The following is a 26,741-nucleotide window of genomic DNA, read 5'->3' on the forward strand; positions in this document are numbered from 1 at the left end:
TGGACGCGTTACACCCCGTCTGCGGCGTTCGGCCATCTCCCTCTCCCAGGCTCTCATCCATATCAAAGCCTCAATAATTCATCCCATTACCGTCTTTATTGCATCCAGACATTTCCTGTTCTGTCACAATCCTTAAACTCATAAGTCACATTTAAAACTCAACACTTTATTTTACACACCCTCAACCCAACTAGAACCTAAACATGCAGCCAACAGACATATTTTGGCTGCCATCTTTATTTAGTTTCAGCATCAAATTAAATTTTAGCAGATAGAGCACATGTGTCAAACTCAAGGCTAGTGGGCCAAATCCGGCCCGCCATAGCATTTTATGTGGCCCTCTAGATTCTAGACAGAACACTAAATGTGCTTAAATATTATATTTTCAATCAAATCAATGCAGTTTTTATCTGTTTACTGCCAAATCGTATCAATCAGTCCTTCCAGTTTTGAGAATTATTGTGGAAATTTACGCAAAATCAACAAATCTCTGCACTTTTTTGCGCTAATACATCATTGGAAGTTTGTTGCAGATTTTTCTCAAAAACTTTATTGCTTCTACTAAACATCTGCCTCAGATTTAATTGATGTCAGAATACAGTCAATGATCTTTACAGTGAGTATTAAACAGTTGCATTTATCGTCGTAAAAAAGTGCAAATATTTCCAAGTCAGTACAACAAACAAAATCCTGGAGGGACTGAAAAGATGTTCAATAATATTATTTAAGTTTAAGAATTCATTGATATTTTAACAGTTTGTAAACAGGTTTTATAAATACATTTTAGCACAACCGGCCCTTTCAGAGCATTCATGATCTTGATTTGGTCCAAAAACAAAAATGAGTTTGAAGCCCCTGAAATGGAGCCAAAACATAAAAACCCTTAAACCAGCCATGAAGATGAAAGGTAGTATTATGTATTATGCATTTTCCAGGCACATAGAGCCATTTTTTTTTTACCACAACAGTAGCTGCGTTTCCATTACAAACGTGTGCAAAACTGTCAAAATCCACTCATGTCGAATAAACACAATTTTGCAATTGCGATTTTTCCCTTAAATAAGAAACATGATTAAAAGTCACATGTGAATAAGTTTGTTCACATGATAAGTAACTAAAAACAACCTGCGTCATCGTCGTCCTACCACTTCCTGTTATCTTCTTCATCGTTTCCACCAGTAGTAACATCCGGTTGTCGATCACATGACTCGTGTGAGGCGATAAAAGTGTTTCAATTACAGCTTTTCAAAATTCACCAGTTTATATAACGCTGACAAACATATCCAACAAATCCATGAAATGTAAAGTTGTAGGGGATGTTCACCTTCTGACGATGGTCTGAAACATCCAACCAGATGGTGCTACAAGGGAATGGCCCAGTCAAATCCACAGCTAAAATATCAGCTTATCTGAAAATGGATGATCACAGTTGCTCTCCATCTCATCTGATGAGCTTGAGCTCTTCTGTAAGTTAGAACTCTGGATGTACACACTTGGCAGAGATGTACTCCATAACACTTTTTACATTACTGACAGAGAAAAGACAAAACCTTGTATCATTTTCCATCACTTTTACAAGCATGCACTGCTTTGTGCTGGTCCGACACATGATACTGGTCATCGTAACGCAAGAAAATTAGATAAAAATGAAACTACAGCCAGATTGGAGAATCTAAACATCAACTCCGACTTTTTGGAAATAAAATTTAAGGCTGGAAAAATGCAACAAAAAAATATCAAGAGTAAGTCTGTGAAAATAAGTCCCTCAGCAACTTGAACAAGAATCAGTAAAAGCTTAAAATATAATACAGATTAAATAAAAACAGCTGAAAAATATTTGATCAATTCCTTGTTTCTGACTGAACATCTGCCACTGCACCAACCACAAACTGCAAAAATAAATCTAATTTACGTGAATAAGTTTCATCTTTATATGATACCAAACATAACATGCTTTTCATTTCCCCTCCAAGCACATTACCTATTCAACAAATCCATTAAATGTTAAGTTGAGACATGTTTCATTAGTAATTGCATTCTGCAGTATTGATCCAAGGCCGTGACATTGTACTGTATTTAATAGAGTAATGCATTAAACTTGGAGCAGCCAAAATGCTAATTTCTGCAATTCCACTGACCTGCATCACCAAGGTTACACACCCTCCATTACTCCAAAAAGATACTGAAAAAAATAAATAAAAACCTGGCTCTGTAATGCAAATCAGCCCATGTTCATAATGTTCTTCCAGGGGTAAATGAGGGAATCATTTTCCCTTGCAGAAATGCACCTGAAGGCGGGCTGGTGAGCAGGTTGGAGAAGGGTAGGGGGGGTTGGGACTAAAAAAAGGAGAAGGTAAAGCTGGGGCCAGAAGGTTATCGCTGAAAAACAAGAGCAGGGAGAGACGGCGTAGCGGAGCCGCCCGAGGAGAACCGCGCTACCTGATCAATACAAATCCAAGATCTAAATTATTTAGCCTGGCCTCCAACAACCCCCACCCTGCCGCACTTTCTCACTCGCCTGTGTAACGCATCAGACAGATGAACCAATCAGATGAGATGGGATCAGATCCAATCACCTGTGGGGGTACTTTACGCTCACACACACACACACGTTTCAGAAAAAGGGCCTTTGATGCTAGCCGTTAACATTCTCGTCCATACTTCATTTTTTGAGAGCTGTTCGCTTTGGCCGAAGGGGATGAGGAGCCATGAGAGAGGAATAAGGCTGAAATTTACTACTGAGCATCTCATTCAGAGAGCATTAAGGTTCAGTGTGATGGAGAACGCGTTTGTTTACAGCGTTTACTGTTGATGTGCAAACAACACAAGCGTAAGGTTTGAAGCGGATCAGGGAGACATCTGGACTGAATTTAGGACGTTTCCTGCGTAAGAAACGTTTGGTTTGCAAATCAACGACACAAACACACGAAAATAGAAATCAGTTCTGGGAAAAATTGTGTATTCTGCAGTTTCATGTGGAAAAAACTAAACAATTTCTTATTTTAGCATTTAAAAAAAAGACCAAAGCTTTTAATCTAAGCTTCTGATCTTTCTGAATATATAATTAGCAATTTTAGTTACTAAAAGGGTCAGAGATGCAAAAGGCAATCAAGATGAGACCGCATTCCAGCATGATGATGTATTTGCACATCTGTAAGAGGTTTGAAGTGAAGTTCTGCAAAATCCTCATCACACTGTATGCATAACAGTCAGACCCACACACTTTATACCAGAACACGGCGCTCACCGCTTGGCCCAAAGCCAGCATATAATATTGATGAAGAGATGCAGTAAGCCTCATTACAGACACACACAACCATGCTGCTGCTCAACTATTGATGGGCCGGGGGCTTTCTACACTTCTCTGGATCCACCATGAGTAACATTAGGGCACAAACTGCACTGCAAAACATTTACAGGTGGTTAAACTTGAAAATGAAAGTCCACCTGCTGCCTTAAAAATGCAGTTTGAGTCGACAAGAAAATTGTTTTGGTTTTAAGTCAGAAATTAAAGTTCATGAAGTTGATTTAACAACAAGAGACAAGATGACTAAACTGTTTTTTAACTTCATTAATCTTGAATTGTGAGTTTTAACTTAATGTTGCAACTTAAACCAAATAATTATTTTACAAATCTGCCCTCACCTGGTTAAAGAGACACATTTCTATATTACTTTACTCACAATATCAAGTTAAAATACTGATTTTACTTTAGATTAATTTAAATTCTTGTTTGAACAAAATTTCTGATCTGATGATGAATTTTATTAAACATCCCAATGAATTCAGCTCAGAAACATTTAGTGAGATCAGGACATTATCCTCAAGCTTTGCTGACTGAGAATTGCATTAAAATGAACATTTGCCTTAATAAAACACCAGAGTCAGATCAACGTAACGCACTTCCACCTCAGGAGACAGAAACATGCCGCTATGCATTCTGGGAAATACTTCCCACTCCTGTCTTTCTCTTCTTTTAGTTTTTTCAACTGTTGGAGGTTTGACTAAATTAATAAGAAGTTAACACAACTTACTGCTGTAAGTTTATCTTCCACAAACTCACATTTAGGTTCAAAACCTATAACTGGATACATTTATTTGACTTAAACACCAGAAGGTAGTAGACACAACTAAATGTGGCTCTAATGTTTTACAGTGTACCAGCGCACCAACAAAACAAAACACACATTCACCAGCACGGCGTCTCTGAGCTTAAAAGAGGCAGGTACTACAAACGCAGCAGGGATCTTCTGCAAAATGAGCATAATAAAATAAAAGAAAAAGCTTTCAGCTTACTGGCATGTAAAACTGTTTTTTTTATATAATCCCACCAGTTACGGTTCTGAATTTGTTTGATGAATATTTCAGGCATGATTCTCGCCGGCGTTGCTGAAATCACCTGGTAATCAAGAACAACAAGACTGCATTAACTTCTCCTGTCTTTTGTAAAAGCATCGTCAACATCAGAGAAACAAGGTACAAGAGGAAGACGGTGAATATCCACTGAAAATTTGATAAGGTACCACAGAGTTGCTTCACACAGGTCCCAGTGAACTGAGCCTTGCAAAGTACAACTTATTTGTACTTTTTATTTTTAAAACAACAAATGCTTTGACAAAATAAGTGATGCAACTAATCCTAATTGCCATTTAATTACTGAAATTAATGGCAAAGCACAACCTGTCCCGGAACCATGAGCTCATTTTTCAAAGTAACAATATAACTAAAGTCAGGAAAAGAGCTAGACAGCATGTTTTAGATCCAGCGTGTCAAATTTATTTTGGGAAATATTAAGATCATGAATATCCACAAAGGGCTGGTTGTGCTGGAATGCATTGATAAAATCAATTAAACTGTTAAATATTAATAAATACCTACCTCTGCATTTCATAAGTACTTCTTAAAATTAAATATTGAACATCTTTTCACATTCATCAGACTTTATAATTGTTTTGTGATGTTTTGTTTTTGCTAATTTAGGGATATTTGCAAGAAATTTTGTTACTCACCGTATCAAACTTGGACACATCAAGTATGGCTGAATATTGAGATCAGCTTCATCCCACTAATAGTTTGGAAAACTCAACTTAATGCTGCAGCGAGCAACTTTTATTAAAAATAATGTTTTATACATATTTGTGAAAACTCTCATCATTTGGTGACAGTGTAATATCAGACAGATAATCTGTGAAAAGATCAATATCCTCCACATTTTCCCTGAACCATCTGCAGAAATGCACCGCTTCTGACCAAAGACAACCAATCAGAGGCAGGAGGAGGGTCTTAGCGCTGTCAATCAATCCCGTGTACTCACTGTTCAATGATGGTGGAGAAACAACTTACAATCACAGGAGAACTGTTTATCTGCCGTCATCAGTGGCTGTGATAACTGGCCTGAGCATTCATGACAGGCTCTGCTAGCAGGAAGAAGCTGTAGCATACCACAGTTAGTGATTGAAAGCGCTAAGTCCCGCCTCCTGGCTCTAATTGGTTGCTTCTTATTGACACTGAGAGAACTGGCAGAAGGCTGAGGAGCTCGATTTTTTTCACCGATTATTTGTCTCATGCCATTCTGTCACGACACAAGTAATATATTTTTTATAAAAGTTACATACTGCAACTTTAACTGCTTAAATTTCACAGACTACTGTAAAGCGACAGCCCACTGTAGCTAACTTAGCAACTTTGTCACTATATGGTGACAAGCAACAACTTTTCCTGTTGTTACTGAAGACTTTTTGGACAGCCATGTTACTCATGCACTAACGAGCAGCGGGTGCTGACATGGACCCCTCTCCCATCTCAAAGCTGTCCCCTGCGGCTGAAACCAGAACCTCCATCTCCAGGTTGCAAACTGCCACTGGTTGATTTACAATGGAAAAGTTCACCAAAATAAGTAACTTCATTTCTATTGTCTATTTTTGGTCCATCTAGATTACTAATCTAGATTATGCACAACATTTTATTAATGTTTTCTTAGTTTTAAACAAAAGTTGCATGTTTGTACTCTCCTCTCTCCTGAAGTGTCCATTGCAATTACATTGAATTACATCCAAATGGTCATTCAAGAAAATTAGATGATTACATCAATTAAAAACAGCCAGAAATGACTTTCCTGCCAGCAACAGCATTAACTGTCTGCAGCTCAGAATGGGAACATTTCAGCAGTTAGAGGAAGAAAATATTATTCAGCTACTGTGTGTTTTGCCAAAGATTTTGAGCACTAAACACTATGTCAGGCTGTTAGAGTGATATTTACTGAACAAAAAGCTGATTTACAGTGTGGCTGCACAATTAAAAAAAAATCCAATTAAAGAACAAATACTGAAAAAATACAACTTAAATTAAAATTGACCTACTTCGTTCAGGTCAATATTTCCTTAATATTGATTTTAAAAAAGCACAAGTTCCACTGGCAGATTTTTCCAAGAGAGAAAAAAAAAGCCATTTGAATTGTAGTTTTTAATCGATCTGAAGGAATTATTGACTTAAAAGAAGCTTGTATATCTCACCCAAAAGTTGCTTTTCTGTTAAGTTTGTCTTATTTCAAGTGAATTGAGATATGTGCACTCAAAACTAGACAAATATTTGGTAATATTTAGTATTTACAGTGTGTTAAAACCAAGGTGTTTTCTTTTCTCATAAATCAAATGATTGCCGTTTAGTTTTATAAAGTTGGCAGGTTTTCCTGGCAATAATCTTGATAAAGATAACTGCCCATCTGACCCACATCCTACTGGCAGACGCACGTGCCCCAGAGATGACCAGGAAATAGAGGCCAGACCATAGGGAACCTATATATCCATCTGCTCCCATCGCCATGCCAGCCTTGGGGTGTCACTTCACCCTGAGCTTCCTGAAATGGTTCAGACTATCAGTCACTTGACCATAATGCTTCAAAGTATACAATTTACTGGGATAAGAAAAGGAGGAAGGAATAGTCAAATTGGCAAGTCGGAGCATTTTCCAGATCGTCAGAATTACTGACTATCGATGCACTGGTTCACTTTTAAACAGAAGAACGTGTGGGAAGTGTGTTTCTGCACATGCATGTGTCATGTGGTGTTCCAGTCAGGTCTTACAAGAATCATTCCATTGCGTAACCTACTGGCACCATCCTGGCCTGCTGGCACTGCCATCTGCTGCTGTGAAACTCTATCACAGATGACCTATGAGGTACCGAGCTTCCACAGGTCTGCTAAACTGCAGCTTGATTTTTTTTTTTTTTTGGAATCAAAGCAATTGTTCAAATTAGGTGTGCTTTACCAGTATTTACATGGGCACTGGCTTTTCTGAGTCATGTTTGCACTGTTGAGACTTTGCCCATGTTTTTTTGTTTTTTAATGGAGGTTGGTTTGGCTTCGTACTTGCAACAGCTACGTAGAAAAACAACCGCTACAAGACAATTCGGTGAAGAGACTTTCTTGTATTGATAGGGAAAACTGTGAACAAAGTCAAAGCAAAAATGGCAATACTTAGCATTGTATAATTCAAACCAACACAAACTTAAAATCACAGATTTAAACCTCAACTATGTGAGCATATCATCACCAATTCTTGATTTAACCAACAAATTATAAAGCACATAGTTAATCCTTGAACTTTATATAAACCCCAATAAACAATAAACAAGAGTCAGCATTGTTCTGGTTCTTGTGCTAAGATAATCTTTAGCAATTATCTTCAGTAAAGATAATTGCTAATAGTTGTGCTTTCATTTTATTAGATTCCTTTTTGTTAAGATATTTTATTGATACAGTTGACTCACTGCCATGAAACCACTAGCATTTTCATTAGCTTTAACCCAATTTGCCAAAACCGACATGTAGAACAAACCACACATCTCTCAATAGCTTACAACATTCAACATCAACTCACCACGTTGGGAAATACTCAAAAATCCAAGTAAGAAGTGGTTTTACGATTATCTCGCTTACGTAAGCAGATGGCAAAAATAACGACAACTTCCGGTTCGCCATTAAGTCCCTTCAATCTGGTGTGAAATAAACTGTAGAGCCCCCTGGTGGAATGGGATGAGTGAATCCAAAGACACGGGAACTGGCAGTCTTAAGCGCGCAAAGAAAAAAAAAACTGATCTACGCCATATAAGACAAATCCGAGATCCAATTGTTAAAGTGTCTGCAGTCTGAACATCGTGAACGTCGTGTCGCATTTTATTTTTATGCCATTCATATGAGGTGTGTGTCATAATTCTGCACCAAAAACGTCCGATGCGATAAATCCAGAAATAAACAATGGCTGAAAATTCTAATTACGAACTCATGAAGGAAGTCCTGGTCCGACCGCACAGAAGTTGCAAACAATTCTTCACTAAAGATAAATGCTAATATAAGTGCTTTCTTTTTTATTAGATTCCTTCTTGTTGTGATCTTTTAACGATACTGCTGGCTCTCATTGCTAAATAAATGTGAAAATCGATCCATAAACTGCTCCATCCAGTATTACTTCCGTAAACAATGTGTTGCTATGTGACGTCTACGTTCTTCTGCGCATGCGGGTCCCTTTCGGACGTCAACAGTTCACACAGAAGTGTCGTTGCAGTCGGATTTAGTTAGTAGGATAATTAATTAATAAATAAATAAATAAATAAATAAATAAATAAATAAATAAATAAATAAATAAAAATAATAATCTGATTACAGCAAAAAATCTGAATTGAGCACCACACCTGCTGTATGAAGATACTGAGGAGCTTGATTAGTTGACAAAGGACAGGTGGATAATTGGAAATAGGCTGCAGTTGTGCACGGAGGCTAAACAGGTATGCTAATGAGCAAGAGAGGCGATGAGGGGGAGGTAGACAAAATGGAAGAGGATAGAATGATAAGGAAATGTCTAAATAAGATGCAAGAATAAACAGAGAACTGAATACAAATGAATGAACTGACTGAGGTTGAACAGAAATAAACAGTAAAACAAAATACAAACACTGATGAAAAGCAAAACAGCCCAGAATCGTGACACAAACATCCTGTTCCTCACACATAATCTACCTCAAAATCACACTTCGTTGTGCTGATCTCACATGATGCAAAGCGTACTTGATGCCTAAACATGAGCAAGTGCAGGTGTCCAAATTATCTGCCACAGAGCAGATCCTTTGTGCAAGTTCCCTTAATATTCCAAAATCAAGATTTATGTTTCTATGCTCCAAGGACTCCTTTTGCTCTTTTATAATTGGCTTTCAAGGGAGGAACACAATCTCCATCTGCAAGTAATTTGAAATCATATTGCTCTTCACATAATGTAATATCTTCTCTTTTCATTTTTCATGCCAAAAGACTTACATTGGAATTAAAAGAAATATACAACCCCTCAGGGAAAGGATGTCAACAACATGTGCAAATAGAGAACAGGAAAGATGCACATATTCAAATCCAAAAGCTAATGAGAGACATATTTAATCTCTGCAAGCACACTAAATAGTGGAAGCCTTTCATTTTTCATTCAAGGAATAATAACACACTCTACGTGCTGGAAGAGTCAAAGTAGCATATTTCAGTGCAACAGAAAGAAATCACACAAACAGTGATCATGTTTGAGCGTAAGAGTCGCTCAAATCAAAGAAAGACTTAATGACAAGTGTAGCTGTTACAGGCCATGATGCAATCCAGTTTGATGCTCTCAACATAACAGTAATTTGATTATTCTTGACTAATTTCTAATGTTAGTGAAAATGTCTCATTGTCTAAACTGAACCATGAAGAAAAGGATTATGTAGTAGTAAGGTTTTTACTCACTAGTGATAAAAATGGTCGTCTGCTCTGGGTCTTGAAATTATATCTCGTTTATAACTGCTGTTAACATCGAGGAAACACATCCCCACACATTTTAGGAGGACTTTGTGTTGTAATATATTTGCTGCCACAACACAATTCTCAAAATAGTTTCGTTAAAAGCAACTGCTATTATCTGCACTTTTGAAAGAGACAGAGGTTTTAACAGTGATCAAACATCCAGAGTGTCAATAGTTTAGATCTAAGCATATTCACCTGAATGGCCCAGTCAAAGTTCAGACCAAAAGTCCTGTCAGAATTTCTCATAAAACTTGAAAACTTCCAATTTGACTGGGCTTGAGCTAAAAGCTTTAATCTCTAGATGTGCAAAAGTGGGAGACTTCCACCTGTAAGAAAGGCAGTTCTTCAAAGAATAAACTCAGGGGGGCTAAATACAAGTACATTTCAGATTATTATCGCTTAAAATCTCATTAAATGTGGTGAAGTTTGTAGTCCATCACTGTTTTAGCTGGGAAGTGGGTGTGTTCATGAAACATCACAGACCTTACCCCACTTTCAAGGAGAGAAATGGACCAAACTTAATAAATGTCAGTGTCTCGGGGCCACTCAGTCATGTTTTATTAAAATAACACACACTGCTTCTACTGAATTATTTCCAGCTGAGAGGAAATAGCATGAAAAGTTTTTTCTTTTTTTTCATATTTTATACAAAGTTAATATATTGTGAAAAAACATCTTGCTGTGTTTGCATTGGACTGAATTACAATTCACACATTTCCAATATCACACAGTCTAAACTTACCAAGTCTCTTGAGATAAAAGAGAAGAAGCAGGTGGGCTAACATTGCTTTAATTAAAACTACACTTTAAAAAAAAATTAATTTAGACATTTTTATTTTTAAATTTCTCGTTAACAAGAACATGGCGTTATTTTTTGTTACAGCTGGTCAACTGAGAAAACAAACTATTTTCTTTATCTTTTTATATCTGAAACAGAGAATTAGTCCCACTGAGTCCATCTGTGTCTGTACACTAACCTATATCTACTGCTATGAAACATCTGTCTGTTTTCCTTGGCAAAGCCAGACAGCTGTTCTGCCTGTTAGCAGACATTACTATAGCTGAGAGCACTCACACATGCAGGCAAAAGATGTCTTTAGCATTCAAGGAACGCAGACATCCAAACACTCATTCCACAGTCAGAAATAAAACATGAAGTCTCACTTTTTATTCTAAATCAACCATGTTTTAAAAGAATCTACTATGTTAGTGCCATTAAGAATGTCAGCCACAAAAAGGAAAATGTAGCTAGAAAAGGGTTAAAACTATAAAACACTTCACTCTATCAGGGTTGTTTATTAGTTTAAGAACAATAAGATAATTGAATGTAAGAATTTCTTTTTAAAGTTTGATGCTTTTTTAAATAAGTTTTTTTGAACGTTTTAATTTCGATTGATTACACAGAATTTAACACTATTTTTACGCAATCAGATTTTCTTTTTTTCCTAAGCAAAAGTCCCAACCCGGAACCTTTCTATTGTGTTCCCGGTACACCCATAAATCCGATGCACAAGTGGCATCCACACACAACAACAACAAAAAAAAACCCGCTTCTCTTTTTGCACTGGGAGCTAATTTTTACTTCAAAAAACGATGTGATGTAACTATAAAAGAGACTTTTGTTGTGTTTAAGTTGTGCTAATAGAAGTTGAAATATCGCCGAAGCTATTGAGGCCTAAAATAGCATCTCATTGCTAAACATGTAGCAGTAAACACAGACGGTCCCCAATGTGGAGCCTTCTGGATGGACAATCCACTTCTAATTTACGGAACCTCCCTGCTGGACATGGAGGACTTTTTTCGCCTTTTCTGTTCCCAAGCAAAACTTTTGCGTTCCCTCGCAACACTGTACTGATCAGTTCTTGCGTCATGCTTGTGTAAGCGATGCTAAATATGCTAATGGCGGAGAAACAACGTTACAGAAAAACTTGTCTGCCAACGTCGAGGCTATGCTAATAGTGACAGTTTTTAAAGAATATGTAAAAACATATATATATATATATATATATATATATATATATATATATATATATATTAATAAAGGTTACATACTGTGGTCCTAACATCTAGAGAACATTACATTTCATAAACCTTGTGGTAAAAAGGAGAGGCTTAAAATTCATCGTTGTCTTTAAATTGAGTCCGAACTAACTTCAAATTTGACACATAAACATTGTGAGGTCTCAGGTTAAAAATTTGGTAATGTCACAGAATAATTAAGAATTTCAGGAGAACTAATACATGTGAGTGTAGATGTATGAATAATCAGCCTCTGCCAGCCTGGCTGCTGGAGGAAGGTGGTGCTGAATGGGGGCGGGGCGGGGCTCGACTTAATCCGTCTGTGCCAAGGGATGAGGGCCCAGCACCCATCCAGTGTCACCATGCCGCCTCCTCTGTAGTGGGTCCACTGGGGCACTACAAGTCCCTCTGAATGCTATCAGCACAAACGACACACGGCCCCCCCAAGCAGGGATTACGTTTCTTTCAATGGAGCTGCCAGGAGGAGCAGAAAACAGAAAGAGGAGGAGGCGCACTTTCCTCCAGCAGGAGCTGCAGAAGAGGAGTGACATGCCAAACTGAAGTGACCCGCATGTACAAAAAGTAAACATCACTGTCAATATGTGCACTGTAAAACATCTGAGTCACATTTAGTTGTGTCTACTGTCTTCTGGGCTTTAAGTCAAATAGATTTAGCCAGTTTTAGATTTTGAACCTGAATGTCTGAGTTTGTGAAAGTTAAACTTATAGCTAAGTTGTGTTAACTTTTATTAATTTAGTCAGTCCTCCAAGAGTTGAATAAACTAGAAGGTTTAGGTTAGCTGTACTTTATCCACTTTATGCTTTTTGTATTTATACTCTTACTTGAGTAAAATGTATGGATTCTCCAACTACTATAACCAAAAAATCATTTCATATATAAAGAAAATGATTTGGAAAAAAATTAATTTATCCTGATTTTGTAATTACGTTATTTATATTACATAACAGTTATTTAATATAACTAACTAACTTTTTTCCAAAATACTTTTTTACTCAAGTAATTTCTTGGACAGCTACTATTTACTTTTACTTGAGCAAAGATATGAAGTAGTGTTACTCTTACTCGAGTACAATTTTTGGTTACTTTACCCCACTCTGATTTTAAAGTAGAGTTTAATTATTTGGTTTTAATTGGCAGCACAAAAGATACATAACTGTTCATGAGGCGGTACTGCTAGTAGATCAAAAGTACGACGGAAGATTTGACAGACAAGATAGGAAAATAATTTAAAAAACAATTACAAGAATGTGGTCATAAATTTAAATAATTTCGACTTAATTCTTGTACTACTTCAAATTTATTCTCGTAACATTAGGACTTTATTCTTGTATTTAAACTTAAACTATTTTTGTAAGATTTTGTAAGACATTATTTTCATAATATGATTTTTAAAATATGACTTTATTCTTTACTACTTTTATTTTCATAGTATGGCCCTAATTGTCCTCCGTACAAAGGAGGTTGACAAAAATGAAGCAAAAGTTGTAGAATCAGGTATTAAAAATGAGCATCACTGAAAACTTGCATCAACATTTTTTGAATAGGATCAGATAGGAGCCATATTGTAAAGAAGAGTTTTATCTTCTTCACTTTGGCGCGTTTTAAATAACTCTACTGCTAATCTTGCTCTTTAGCTCTTGGCATGTTGACCTTCTTCTGGCTTGTCTTTTCTAAATTTTGCATTCCTCGTCTTTGTTGACATTCATGGATTCACCCCAGACTTTGACACGCCCTCCCTGCTTCACCCTGTTTGCACCAGAGGTTTTGGCTTTCTCCAAATAAACTGTCTATAACCACAACAATGCTGGTGGCGCTCGGACTGAAATGTCTCAGTTTCTGTTTTTCAGATAATATCTGATTCTTGTTTTCCAAAGCATCCCCTGCATTCAGAGCATGCTGTTTACCAGAACATGGCAGCGGGGCTAACTTGAAAGCTGGTCAGACATTCTGGAACGTTCATAAATTTTGTATGACATGTTCACTCACTCTACATATTTTTATGTGCCACACTATATCCAGAACCAGTAACATCTCTCTTTACAATGAAGGGGTCGATATTCAGAGAGTCAGATCAAGGTCCCTCTATATATAGCAACCTTTGCGTCTGTACAGTGAAAGTTAAAGTTACACTTATTTAAAAAAGAAAAACGGATGACTGCAGGTTCCGTTCTTACAAACGAGGGAGGAGACAATGTTAATGTCCCCATGGTGAACTGATGGACAAAAAGGTTGGAAGTCGCATTGGGACACACTTTTACTTAATATTTAGAATATTTCACAGATGAAGAAAATAAGTTCATTTTTGAAATTTATTCAATTTACTGAGCTGATGGATCCTAAAGGATTTCAGTTTTGGAGGTAAGAAGCGAGAGCCTTCACACGATGTGTCCAAAATGAGCAGAAGGGTTTCATGTGTTTGCTTGTCTATTAAATTAAAACTACAAATCCTAGAATAAAGACCTTTCTACAAACTCTGTTTTGGATCATTTCACATAACCAAGGGAAATGCAGGTCTGGTTTTCATCACTGACGATGTCTGCAGTCAAATGGCCAAGATAGTTTTGAAAATTTTGGAGGTATATTTCATTCTTTTACCCAGAATCAGACAAAGGAATCAAGAAATAGCAAAGACCATTTCTGGAGATAAATGTGAGCAATTCTATAATATAAGCATCTTGGGTCCAATAGTTTGTGTATCTGTAGCTGTGAAAAAAAGTTAATAGCCCACCTAAAATGATCCATTTTTCTGATTCTACTGTTTACAGGTAAATGTTTGAGAACATTGTTCTTTTGTTCTATGTGAACTACTGACAACATGTCTCTGCAATTCCAAACAAAAAACTTTAGTATTTATTTGTGAAAATGAGGTCAAAATAACCAAAACGATGCAGAGCTTTCGGACCTCAAATAATGCAAAGAAAACAAGTTGATGTTCATTTAGAAACAATAATACTGATGTTTTAACTCTGGAAGAGTTCAGGATTTGGTGGACCAACCAGGAGGTTTTTAATGGGGTTCAGTGCAGTGGGCTCTTAGTTTTTTCCAGAGCTGCATGTATTTTTCTCATGCTGCACTGCATTGACATTTATACAATCATTTCTTTTACACTTGGCAATGGAGGGTCTTAACAACACAGCCTTACTTTCTGATGCAAATTTGGAAAAATCTCCTAAAATGAAGCGAACAGTGTGTATACCATGTTTGCAGATGAATGGAGAAGGCCTGGTGAGCTGACCATGAGGGCAGTGTGAGCTCTGATGCAGCTTGTATTATCAGCGAAGAGGCACTCCAGATCAGGCAAACCCCCAACAGACGAGCGCGCACTCCAACATCCTGAATGTACTTACAGCCACTCATCTGCCCACTCATAAAACTAAATGAAATCACAACTCACATTTGCTTGTTAAGAGCTTTCCTGTTTTGGCTAGGAGGCGACTCTACTGAGGAAACTGAAAATAAAAAATGTAGCAGCAGCAGCGGCGTATTGCTGCTCACCCAGATAAGACTGGCAGCGGCGTGCACCTCTGCCTGGCAGCCGTCCACTCACTGTCTTTGTTTTTGTAGTTCTTCTTGCCCCACCTGGCTTTCTGCTGGCTTCATTTCAGCCAACAGTTTAATGACTAAGTAAATAACATTCTGCATGCTCTGATGGAGCGAATCTGTTTTCCGGGAATAAAAAATGTAGTTGGCATTTAAAGTGTTTCTCAGTTGAATTTGGTGCATTTTTCGAATCATTTGACATTTTAAACAGTAAGTGCATTTTTCAGAAAAGCAATTGATTACCTGCAAAAGTCTTTCTCAAAATCCATAGTTCAGCTCTCAGAATTAAATATCTGTGTCAGTGGACCTTTCAGTGCCTTAGAAAGACATTGTGTATGGATAATTTCTTAGTCATGCTGTCAATGTAACAGTATTCTGTTGTAAATTATGGCTAAAGTTTTGATGTAAATGTGGGAGACCAATGGCAAGAGACTAGACAAAATTTACATTTACGTTTTTACTGTAATTTGTTGACAGATTCAAAATGGAAAAGACAGAAATGCAGTAAACAAATAGAAATGGAAACATAAGACAATCTTTTTAAGGAAAATTGTACATGTAGTGCTGCAGGAATGACATTACATTATAATTTCCATCTTCCTGCTGAGAAAAATCCCTCAATGGGGTTCAGGAATGAAAAGCAGGATGAGAGGAACTCCATCCTGTCGAGGGTCACAAACCATTGCTTGGTGATTTTGGACGAACGGAAACTCTGCCTTTTCTGTTCAGTGAAATGCACCAAAGCGACTGAGAGAAACACATCAACCACGAGTATTAAAGCAAAAATGTCTTGAGACAAGCAATTGGCACCTGAAAAAGGGAAAGTGCAAACCTTCTCCTGTCATGATGTGTGTTTTGACAGTGTATCCAATGCAGAGAAAATAAAAAAACAATGATGGACAAACCTACAGAAATCACAGGGAGCCAGAGCAGAACAAAAACCATAAATCCAATGAATAGTGATGCATCAAGCTCAGAGCGAAACCCTGTGTTGGTGCACGTTTCGATATAACAAAGCCACATGACCAATACAAAAACAGTTTCGACCTGACGGGCCAAACTGTGTCGTATCTGTCCACAGGATGCCTCTGCCAAGAGAATCTCTGATCATCTGCTGTTCCAAATGGATGGATCCTGTGAGATACTGGGACAACCAAAAGACGATCTATCCAAACCCTTTCCGCCTTTCCTTACAATTTCTTTGCCCTCCAGCCTCGTCCCACCAGCCATGTGAGCGTTTTGTTTTCTACAGCTGGAGAAGTTGTATCCAAAAATGTAACAGACTCAATTACAAAAAAGGAAAACATATTATCTCAAATAAAAATTTGTAAAAAAATAAATAAATAAATAAAATCCCAGTCCGCATGCATCCTCATTCACAACACCTTCACTTAGATTTTCACGTTAAGATTCATGTTCACATTATTTATTGACTGTATCTAAAAGTATCAAAGCTATTTTACATTTAAATGATGATATGAAACAATAAAAATATTAAAAACAATTACTTAAATTATATTACTGTTTAACCAGGTCATCAAATCAGTGTCAGTTGACAGAACCTATTAGGTTGCCTGTAGGGATTTTTAAGGTCCAGCAGGTGTCAGGATTCAGTGGCCCAGTATCAATCCAGTTTGGCAATATATCGAACAATTCATGATGCCTCATTAACTCATCACTACCAAAGAAAAAACAGCAGGGAACAGAGGAGGAAACCGAGAAACCATTAATATTTTTAACCTCAATCCGCTGATAAACTAACTTCCTGTATCGCACACCAAATAAAGTCATTTACATGCAGTACCTCTAAGACCACTAGGGGGCACCAGCGGACACCACAGTTTGAGACGGACTGAGCTAATGGGTTGCAGGTGTGGAGAGAGAGAAAATGAGGCAGTGGCACAAGGGTCGAGGGAGAGGAAATGAATCTAACAAAATAAGAAACAAAATAAAAACTAAAGCAACTAAGAAAAGGACTAGATATACAAAACAAACATAACTAGAAAAATAGAAACAAGGCAGAACTATGGAACACCAATAATAACAAAACCAAAAACAAACTCAAAGAACCGGAGATCCTGACATCTCCTCACGTTATCATATCATATCCTGTCGTTACACTGATAATTGCAGCAGCCTGCTGATCGAGATGCCCGTGTTTAGCCGGTGGAACATCTGACCTGTCTCCGTGTCATGATGGATCACCCACTAAACGCCGAGCGCTGTGCATATGACCAGGCAGGCATGTGTGACAAAGGAATGATGCCGACTGAATATCCATTCTCATTTCTCGCCCATCTGCTCCTCTGATAGAAAGGAAACTGGCATATCTCTGTGCGTAAAACGGTCTTTAAATGGTTTATCGCTTAAAGATAAACCATTTAAAGACCAAACACAGATATAGATGTTTTTGGGTCCACAAAGACCCAAACACATCTGGCAGTGCAGTGCAAACAGCACAAGGCTTCACACACTTCCCCGTGTGCTGTGAAGTGACCTATTCAGACAAATCAGCAGGGGGCAGAGAGACAGAAACAAATGGATGCACAGGTTTGGGCTCTTGAAAAGACAAGTGTTTCTTTTGCTCACAAGAGGGTCATCTGTTACCATTAGCCCTTAATTTGTTCCTCTTATGTTTTCTGGGTCCCTTCATGAAAACTAGGTCAGTCCTTTGATGGGTCACCAGCTAATGATTGATGCACAATATGAAATACACTGACTTTTCTTTGGATTCAAATGCACAATAAGAGATGCAAACTGGACTAAAATGCAACTGAATAAATCGAATCTTATCAGGAACAGAACTTTGAACAATGCAGATTTGACAAGAAATGGACAAAGGTCAGACAGCACACACTCGACAGCCTCTTCAGAGGTCAAGTAGTGCAAACAGTGACATCCAGATATCTGTTGAAGTCCTGGACGACTCATGCTCTTTCAGGGGTTTCATTGTGTTGATGGTTGCTGAGTTTCCAGATGTCTGAATAAATGCAGTCTTTTACTGCATTTACCTTTTTCCCCTAAACTATAAATTTACCTGGTAAATTTTGTTTATTGTCCTATTGACATAATTCAACTTTGCAAGACATATTGGTTTGTTTCTCACGTAAGAGGATTGATCTACTTAATTCTACTTTAAAATCTTTTCTTTTACTGTAGACGAAAAAAATGAAACACTGACCAACATTTTCATGTGTAATGATGGAAAAATGTAATGTTTACTGGCTATCTTAACTGTCTGCTATCAGTAGCGCCTGCAGCTGTACCTTGAGATTTTCCTTTAAGTAAAAAAAGTAAACAATAGTTTTTGGATTGGTTTATTATCTAACCCTCTTTACTATCAACAACAAAGAGGAGGAAAAAAAATCTTTTGTGTCAAAATATCTTGTCCGTAGCGCACATCAGTGTGAGTCTGTTGGGGCGGAAACGCCAAAGCCTAAATGTTGTTGGTCAGTTTACTTTTGTTTATTTGGCAGCTGTGTTTTTTCTCTGAGATGAAAATGAATGAGAGGAGTTTGAATCCTCCTGTAGTTCTAAAAGCGGCCGTTTGGATGATGCCTGAGCTTTTTACAGTGTGCGCAGTTTTTTCAGGGTCGCTGGTTTAACAGTTTTTTTTGTAGTTTTGCGAATTGAAGAGCTGACAGATCACTCAGTTGGCCGACCGTGACATCTGCTGCGCTCTTCTTGAGCGTTGCACTACGACTGCAGGTTAAACAGTTAATCTAGTCAAAACGTTTACCTAAAGAGCATAAATTAAACAAACATTGTTGCTTCACCTTCTCCTGAACCCGGGAATCTACATCCTCCTGTTGTGGATCACACGGGTAGACTTTGCTTTTTAGCATAATTTGTAAAAAAAATAAAATAAAAATTAAAACATAGGTCCGCAGTTTTAGGGCCATTCACATTACATACTTGTGGCTTAGGTTTCTGCTGGTTCTCATGATGCGTGCTGGAGATGTGGTTGTGCTCTTGTGGGTCAGGTGCAGTGATAGTTTTGTGCGGACCCTCTGATAATATCCTGCAAGCACCGCTGTCTGCTACTGACTTCATATTTTTGTGTTTTTCTGACGTAAAGCATTTTGAACCGCCTTGTTGCTGAAATGTCCAGTACAAATAAACATGATTGATTGATAGAAGAATTTCAGGCAAGTGGCCATTTTTGTTTAAAAATGTATTTGAAGATTCCAGTCCACTTGAACAAGATGTTCTCTTTTCTTTCCCATTTTGAAGAGAAGTTAAAAGAATTGGGCCTGTGTGCATTGTCATATTTAAACCTCAGGAAAAACAATATTTGCTAAGCTGTTGATGCTGGAAAATCTGATTTGTTTTTCCAAAAGTGTTAATTAATTCTGACCTCAAGAATCTTGTAAAGCAAATTTAGCTCTCCCCCAGTTAATTATGCATAAAAGTATAATTATTCTTATCAAGAGTAGTAACAATAATTTTCATGGTTTTGCTTAAATGTTTGCTTCAGTGTGAAACAAACAGCTAAATGTTGCTCGATGTTGTTCCCATAATGACGGGTGCGTTGAACCTGTATTAACTCTCAGGGGCTTTTGTGAATGACTCATTCATTGCTTTTACAATCTAACCAATAACCCTACATTCAAAAGCAAATGCACGCAGCTTTTGTATTTGCACAGCATGCAAATGCAAAAGCTGCAGGAACAACCACTTACACACTCTCTCAAGGGTTTTTAACTACCACAGGTTTGAATAAAAGGCAGCTAATAAGCTCTCAGTGCAAACAGGTACTGATGTTATGAACATAAATAAAAATGGGTTGAGAAGTATAAGAAATAAGCTGAGCTAGTCTTGTTAGCCTTATTTCTGTGCAGAACTCTTTTTGGCAACTCTTTCAGAGGACATCCCATTTTCCCTTCGGTCTTTTCCATTGCGCTTCCTCCCAAAGAATTTCATGCTGTTAAACGTAGGAAAGATGTCCTTTCTTGTTTTTAAGGGTTGTGCTCTAAACGAAAGGCCGTGTTTTCTCATACTAAAACAGTCTGAGGAATGTCGGCTCCTTCTGTTTCTTCCCATCACTGACCCTTTTTAACGCCATTGTCTGCCTGTGAAAGTGAACAAGCAAGAATGAAAAGAGGGACAAAGGACGACCGAAATGAAAACCAGCTCCCTGTGATTAACTGTGTTTAGATACAAGGCTCTGGGTTTTGTATTCTGATATCGCCTCTTATAAACACGCGGCCGCTTTGTGGAAGCCGTCTTGTTAAAAAAAGGTCAGCTGCTAAAGGAAAATATATCTAAGGTTGCTGCTTTCTGAGCGCAGCAAAAATACTTCAAAAGCTTCGCTTGATTATTTAGACGTCAGGATTTGCTTCTTTTTTCTCCCGCCTCGCCTCTTAAAGCGAGGTGGGCATGTGTTTGACACATGGTCTCGCCCTACACTTTGAATGCAAGCGCAAAAATCGTCATATGTCCTTTCATTTCTCCCGCTTCTGTTTCCCAGCAGTTCATCCTCTCTCCACAGTGTTTCTATTTCCATTTTGTCCACCGTGACCCTGCCAATACACCCACTTCCTCAAATATTTCTCTGTGAGTAACACAGCCTCTCTTGGTCATTTCATCCTGATAGCTTAACACAGTGATCACGTCTGCAGCATGCACACAGAGCAATGCTGCCCACACACGGTCTTATCACTGAAAAGCAACAGAGAGGCAAGAGGCACGGAGGTCGGGTCAGAAACTCAATTACTGTGCGGCCGCTCCAAATCTTCCTTTTGCTTTACAGCGCATGCTGTTCTCAGAGTCGCTAACCTCCTGCCTTTTGTTTTCGAGGTCACCGGTCTCTTTACTTTTCCTGTCTTCAGAGTTTTGCTTTATTTCTCTTTTCTAAAGCCCTTCAACAGTCTCAGATGTTTTCCATCCCCCTCTTCATACATGCAGCTCTTTCAGTGATTATCTCACTCCCACTGACCCAAATGTAATCCATAACGAAGGTGCAGATATCTCATAAAGTGATTGATATTGGATTAAAATTGCAGTGTTGGCAAACAAAAGCTCATTTAGGTGAAGCAGCAATTTTCTAAACGCTGTGCCTGATCCGTCACATGACCAAACCATTTGATTTATTATTGCTTTATGAATTTTTAACTTACTGGACAGAGTTTGTTTTTGAATCAATCAAATTTACATTACAAATACTTTGCATAACAAAATGTTGCTAATGCTACGGCTAAAGATCTCTGTTTAATTAACTGTGTTGATATCAGGGCTTGTATCCACATTTGATCTTTTGTGGCACTAATTTGTATTCTCCACAACTGCAGCATAATTTGTGAGAATACTCCATAGGCTTCCCCAAAAATGTGTCAAAAATATAAACCCAAATGCATCAAAACAGTTCAGCGAGAGTTTCCTTGAAAGTACCAGCTATACTGCTGAGAATCATCGCCAGCAGCTGCGTTTCCATCACAAACATGTAAAACTATGTTGATATTCTGCTAATGTCGAACTTCACACTACAATTTGCAATCATGGTGTTTCTATTCAATTAGAAACAACTGAAATCACACAGAAATAAGTTTGTTCATATGATAAGTCATTAAAAAACATGATTCTCCAACTACTTCCTGTGTCGTCTTCTTTGTGGTTTGCGCCAGCGGCAATATCTGGTTGTTGATCATGTAATGCAAAAAAAGTGTTTCTATTGCAGTTTTGCGAAATAAACAAATTCTTTCATTACGGCCAAAACAACACTTCATCTTAACGCAAAAATATTTTATAGAATTTTTTTTTCAAAATTCCCATTCTTCCAATGAGCAAATTTATTTTTGTAATTCCAATTCATGCAATTTCATGGTCAATGGAAACGCAGCTACTGGTTCCAGCTGAAATAGTTCACAGAACTATGCCTTCGTCTTCATTACAACCTCCTTTCTCTAACCATCATTGTAGACAAAATCAGTGGGAAGAAGTAAGAAAACATATTTTCAGAAAACATGGTCTAAAAGTGTTTTATTATCACATCAACATTTAGGAAGAAGTACCCATAAGTTATCTCAAACGTGTTTATTTGCCATTCAGAGGTACATTTACTCGTTTTTGGTCTTAACTGCATGTTGTGTCGATTACAGAGTTTAATGTTACTAACATTTGTAATGTTTTGCTAGCAGTTTGGGCTAAATATGTTAACATCCGGTCGGATTTGGCTGATGTAGTGGCTGGAAGCAACCAGCAGGGGGAGTCTAGCGCTAGCACACAATGAAGAGCACCGGAACTTTCTTCTCTGATAATAATACACACGTAGGCTTTAAATTAAAAATATTCCCCTTTCTCGGGTATGAGTTCTATATAAATATTCATGAACGGTTGTAAAATAGTTTAATTGTTGGAAAGTTTGTTTTTGACACTCCGTATGTGTACACACTGCCTTGTTAGCTACTATGCTAACAACGGTTTGGTATCATCGTGTATGTTTGCAAGCTAACTCAAATTATAATACATGCTTGACAACAAGGAAGGTGTCTGACTCTTTCATTCTTTATGGTTTTTACATATGCACTTTGTAGCATCTTTTATTATAAAATTTTATCTACATGACTGCTGTAGCTGACTGAGGTAACACCAGCAGAACATATCAATCAAATAAAGATTTATAAATCGATTTGAACCAAAATCAATGTTCTTATCGTTTTCTTCAGCTGCTGTGTCATCATGGTCATATTCTGACTCAGTCAGATTGATAAAAGCTCCCTCAAATAGTGTTTTTATTAAACTTTATTCAGGAAGGACGGCAAAATAACAAAATCCTAGAATACAATGTTCAAATTCACGTAGGGAAAAGAGCCTTAATTTGGGGGGACCAGTTCTATGGTGTAAGGAAACTAAAACTTAACCGTTAAGCCATTGTTACATTGAAAGAAAAAACTTTCAATGTAACAGTAGAGCCTGGTGAACAGCTAAAAAGTTAAAGCTTGGACACAAATGGGTCTTCCAAATGGCGAATGACCCTGAGCATACCAACAAATTACTACAAAGTTACTTCAGGACAGCAAAGTCAAAGCCAGGAGAAAGTCCTGATCTAAATCCCACAGAAAATATGCAGGCAGAGCTGAAGAGAGGCTCCAGTTTTGTCAGGAGGAATGGGTCAAAAGTAAAGCAAACGCTTGTGAGAGCCTTGTGGAAGGACACACAACAAATAATGAGTTTATACTAAAGTTTGATGTGGTTTACAGGCAGTCAGTGAGGGATAAAAAGACAATATGTCTTAAATTTCTCACAAAAGATAATGAAGCCTTTGATCAAAACACTGGTTCATCAAGCATTCTTGCATTCCCATTCAGCAACAACGTACAAGAACGACATTGACCTGCGATCATGTGACGAAACAAGAGGAAGAGGAAAAAGTGAGCAGCTTGCAAGTGTTTCATTTTTTCCAGCTCAAGCCCCGCTGTCGGTATCTTATCTGCTCAATCCCCTCATCGTCATTTAAATCTCCCCCTACGCCATCCGATCCCAGCCGTGGCCCTGTTTAAATCTCTCCCTCCTCCCAGTCCAACACATTTCTAATGCTAATTATCTAAACCTCTCTCCGTGCTTTCTATCCCTCCCATCCGCCAGCATCTGACTGAAATCTCTCCCCGCCCGTGTTCCTCATAAGCCCCAGTTGAAGACAGACTCCTTCCCTTTTCTCCCTGTTTTCTGACTTTTATTCATTCCTTTAATTTTTGTGAAACTTTATGAAATATGTCAATTATGTCCAATTAAAATATAATTACTTTTTAAAAATCTAAACATCACAATAAAGTGGGATAGAAGCATGGGAATGTGACCTTTATCGACCAGCAGGTCACCGGTTTGGGAGGAAAACATCAGCTTTTATCTCCAGAATCAGGTGCAAACGCGTCATTATCTCCTCCACCGTCCATTTTTCACGTTTTTATTGCAACCAGAAAACACAACTCTTTCCGCCCAGCTTCTCTATTTGCACTCTCAACTTTTACGCTCTCATTCAGCTGGTGAATTTGCGTTGTTTATTCCAGCGAGGAGCCACCTACACATGGAGTCCCACAAGCATCACTACAGATTACAGTTACATAAAAGCTGGTTACCATTAGCAGCAAAAACAGAGTCGTACAGAAAAGAAGCTTCAAGCAAAACATCTGCAGGAAGGTGTTAGATTGTTTGTTTATGAACTCGTAAATCATCACATTTTTTTCAGGTTTACATTTTTCAAAAAGGAAAAGCGTTCAAGAAAATTCACGGCAAAAGCAACGCATATTGATGTAGTAAATTTACCAAAATGATACCTAATCTAATAAACAACAAAAAGGAGGAGGACACCTCAGAAGGTGTGCTCACCTTGATACTCCTGTCCAGGCGAGTAGGAACTGGGATTTCCTGTGATCTGGAGGGTCAGCAGCACCTCTCCGCCACCCTCCGCCACCCCGGCTCCCTCCATCTCCGCATGGTGGGTGCACAGGAAGAAGAACGGGTTAAAACGGGGGTAGAAGCTCGCCGGAGGTGCCCCGAAATCCACATTGCTGCTCCCCAGCGCCAGGGAAAGCAAGACACAGCCCAAAACGCCCCCAAGAGAGGCCCGCGCCACGGCCATTTGCCCCCTCACCAAGCGGGCGGCTGAGGGACTGGAGGCGATGGGAGTGATGACTGGGAGCGTGGACGGCACAGGTTGAGCTCCAGAGGACAGGTGGTGGAGTCCACAGCTGAGTCGAAGTCCAGAAGTGGGTGTGTGAGAGTGTGTGTGTGTGTGTTTTTTCTTCCCAGTGAGGGATATTTAGGTGTGTCAGAGAAACTGCTCTGAAGCTTCTTGTTCCCCTGTCCTGCCTCCACTCTCAGGGAGTTCGGAGCTTCGCCTGAGCTGTCCTGCTCCGGCGTTTAAATACCTCACCCCCTCCCTGTGTTGCCCTCTCTCCTCCCACCCTCCCTCCCTTCCTCTCTCTGGCTCTCGTTCGTTCTAACATGAGCTCCACGCGTGTGCTGTTTCTCTCTCATCCAGCTCTTCTCTCCTCCCTCTTGTCTACCAGTCTATCACTCTTCCTTTCCCCCTAATCTCATGCTCCCCCTTCTCTTTACCTCTCTGTGAAATACTCTAAGTTACTCCATGCTGCTGTCCTCCAGAGAGCTTGGCTGTCTTATCTCCATGCATCTGTTAGTTTCTTCATCCCTAAGCAGCCCTCTGACAGATCCCCGTCACTCCACTCTTCTTCCTTTGTCTTTTTGCCCATCCACCAGACTGTCTCCTCCTCTCCCACCCACTATCACACCTCCTTCCTCCCTCCTCTTCCTTTCTGCTGCTCTTCCACTCGGCCTCCCCTCCCTTCTTTCACTCTCACTCTTTCCCAAACCCCGTACGCCTCCTTCTCTCCTCAGAAATCTTCAGTTTGGGTTTTTCCTTCTCCTCCTCTGTTGCCTGGGTTTTCCATCAGAACCTTGTTTTCCAACTTTCTCAGAGCTGCGCGTGCCACCGCTCTGCTCTACATTAATCAAACCGACTGAGTGCAACACTAGCCTTAAAGCTGCTTTCTCCTCAGCCCACCAAATGATGGGGATAAGTAATTGAGTAACATATACTTCCTTTTTTCATCTGCTGCTCTCTTTCTCTGCTCATCTGTCTCTTGCGCTGAGTGTAAGTGATACACTCTCCCTCCACCTAACCCCACCTCTGACTGATATTCTCTGCACAGACGTTGTGGATTCTCAAATGCTAAGAAAATGTCTCCAATGCAATTCCTCCAAGTGATACAAAGCTACACAGAACGGCACATTAAATAAATTAACACGGAGCTTAAAGGGATCCACGATTGCCCGAACATGTTGCCCTATGTATGCTGTAATTTTTCTATTAACAAAAAATTGTTGTTTGTGATACATCAAAACTCAAAATTATTTTTCAAATTTATATATTTTGTTATATTTTTCACCTTTGGAGATGGGTTGATGACATTTTGGACCTTTCTCTAATCTACAGAGTAAACACAGGAAGGTTAACTTTACCTGAGTTGTTTTTAGCATGTTGCGTTTGACTGGTGCAATTTTAGATAATGCCACACTGTGTCACTGTTGGCTGTAATTAAAAAAAGATAATAAAAAAAATCAGTGAGGTGAATCTGGACGCTTCCCACGAGGAAAAAAAAAAAAAGAAGAGCGCAGTGGGAGAGAGCCGGATCTGAACACAACTTCTGAAGGTCCTAATTTGTGCTCTCAACATTTCTCTCCAGAAGACTTTGAGTAATTTGAATGAGCAAAAGTGACAAAGGCTCTAACAAATGATCATTACCTTAACGAGCTAAAACTAAAAGCCGTGCTGACAGTTTTTATCCACAAAGTGCCTAAACCTTGCTGTGATGGAGTGAAAGTCG

General features: G+C 38.6%; 1 protein-coding gene across 1 annotated transcript in view; it reads right to left on the bottom strand.

The window, feature by feature from the left end:
* The window catches only part of reln (reelin), a 147,833-nt gene extending 122,593 nt beyond the window's left edge, over positions 1-25,240 (bottom strand). The window contains exon 1 of the mRNA XM_015001966.2: positions 24,724-25,240. Within this exon, the coding sequence (XP_014857452.2) occupies positions 24,724-24,976 (253 nt within the window). The 5' untranslated portion in view covers positions 24,977-25,240. The remainder of the gene's footprint in view (positions 1-24,723) is intronic.
* Positions 25,241-26,741: the final 1,501 nt, after the last annotated feature.

Source organism: Poecilia mexicana, unplaced genomic scaffold (assembly GCF_051168715.1).
Source record: "Poecilia mexicana isolate PSO_F unplaced genomic scaffold, ASM5116871v1 scaffold_6, whole genome shotgun sequence".
Taxonomy (NCBI): domain Eukaryota; kingdom Metazoa; phylum Chordata; class Actinopteri; order Cyprinodontiformes; family Poeciliidae; genus Poecilia; species Poecilia mexicana.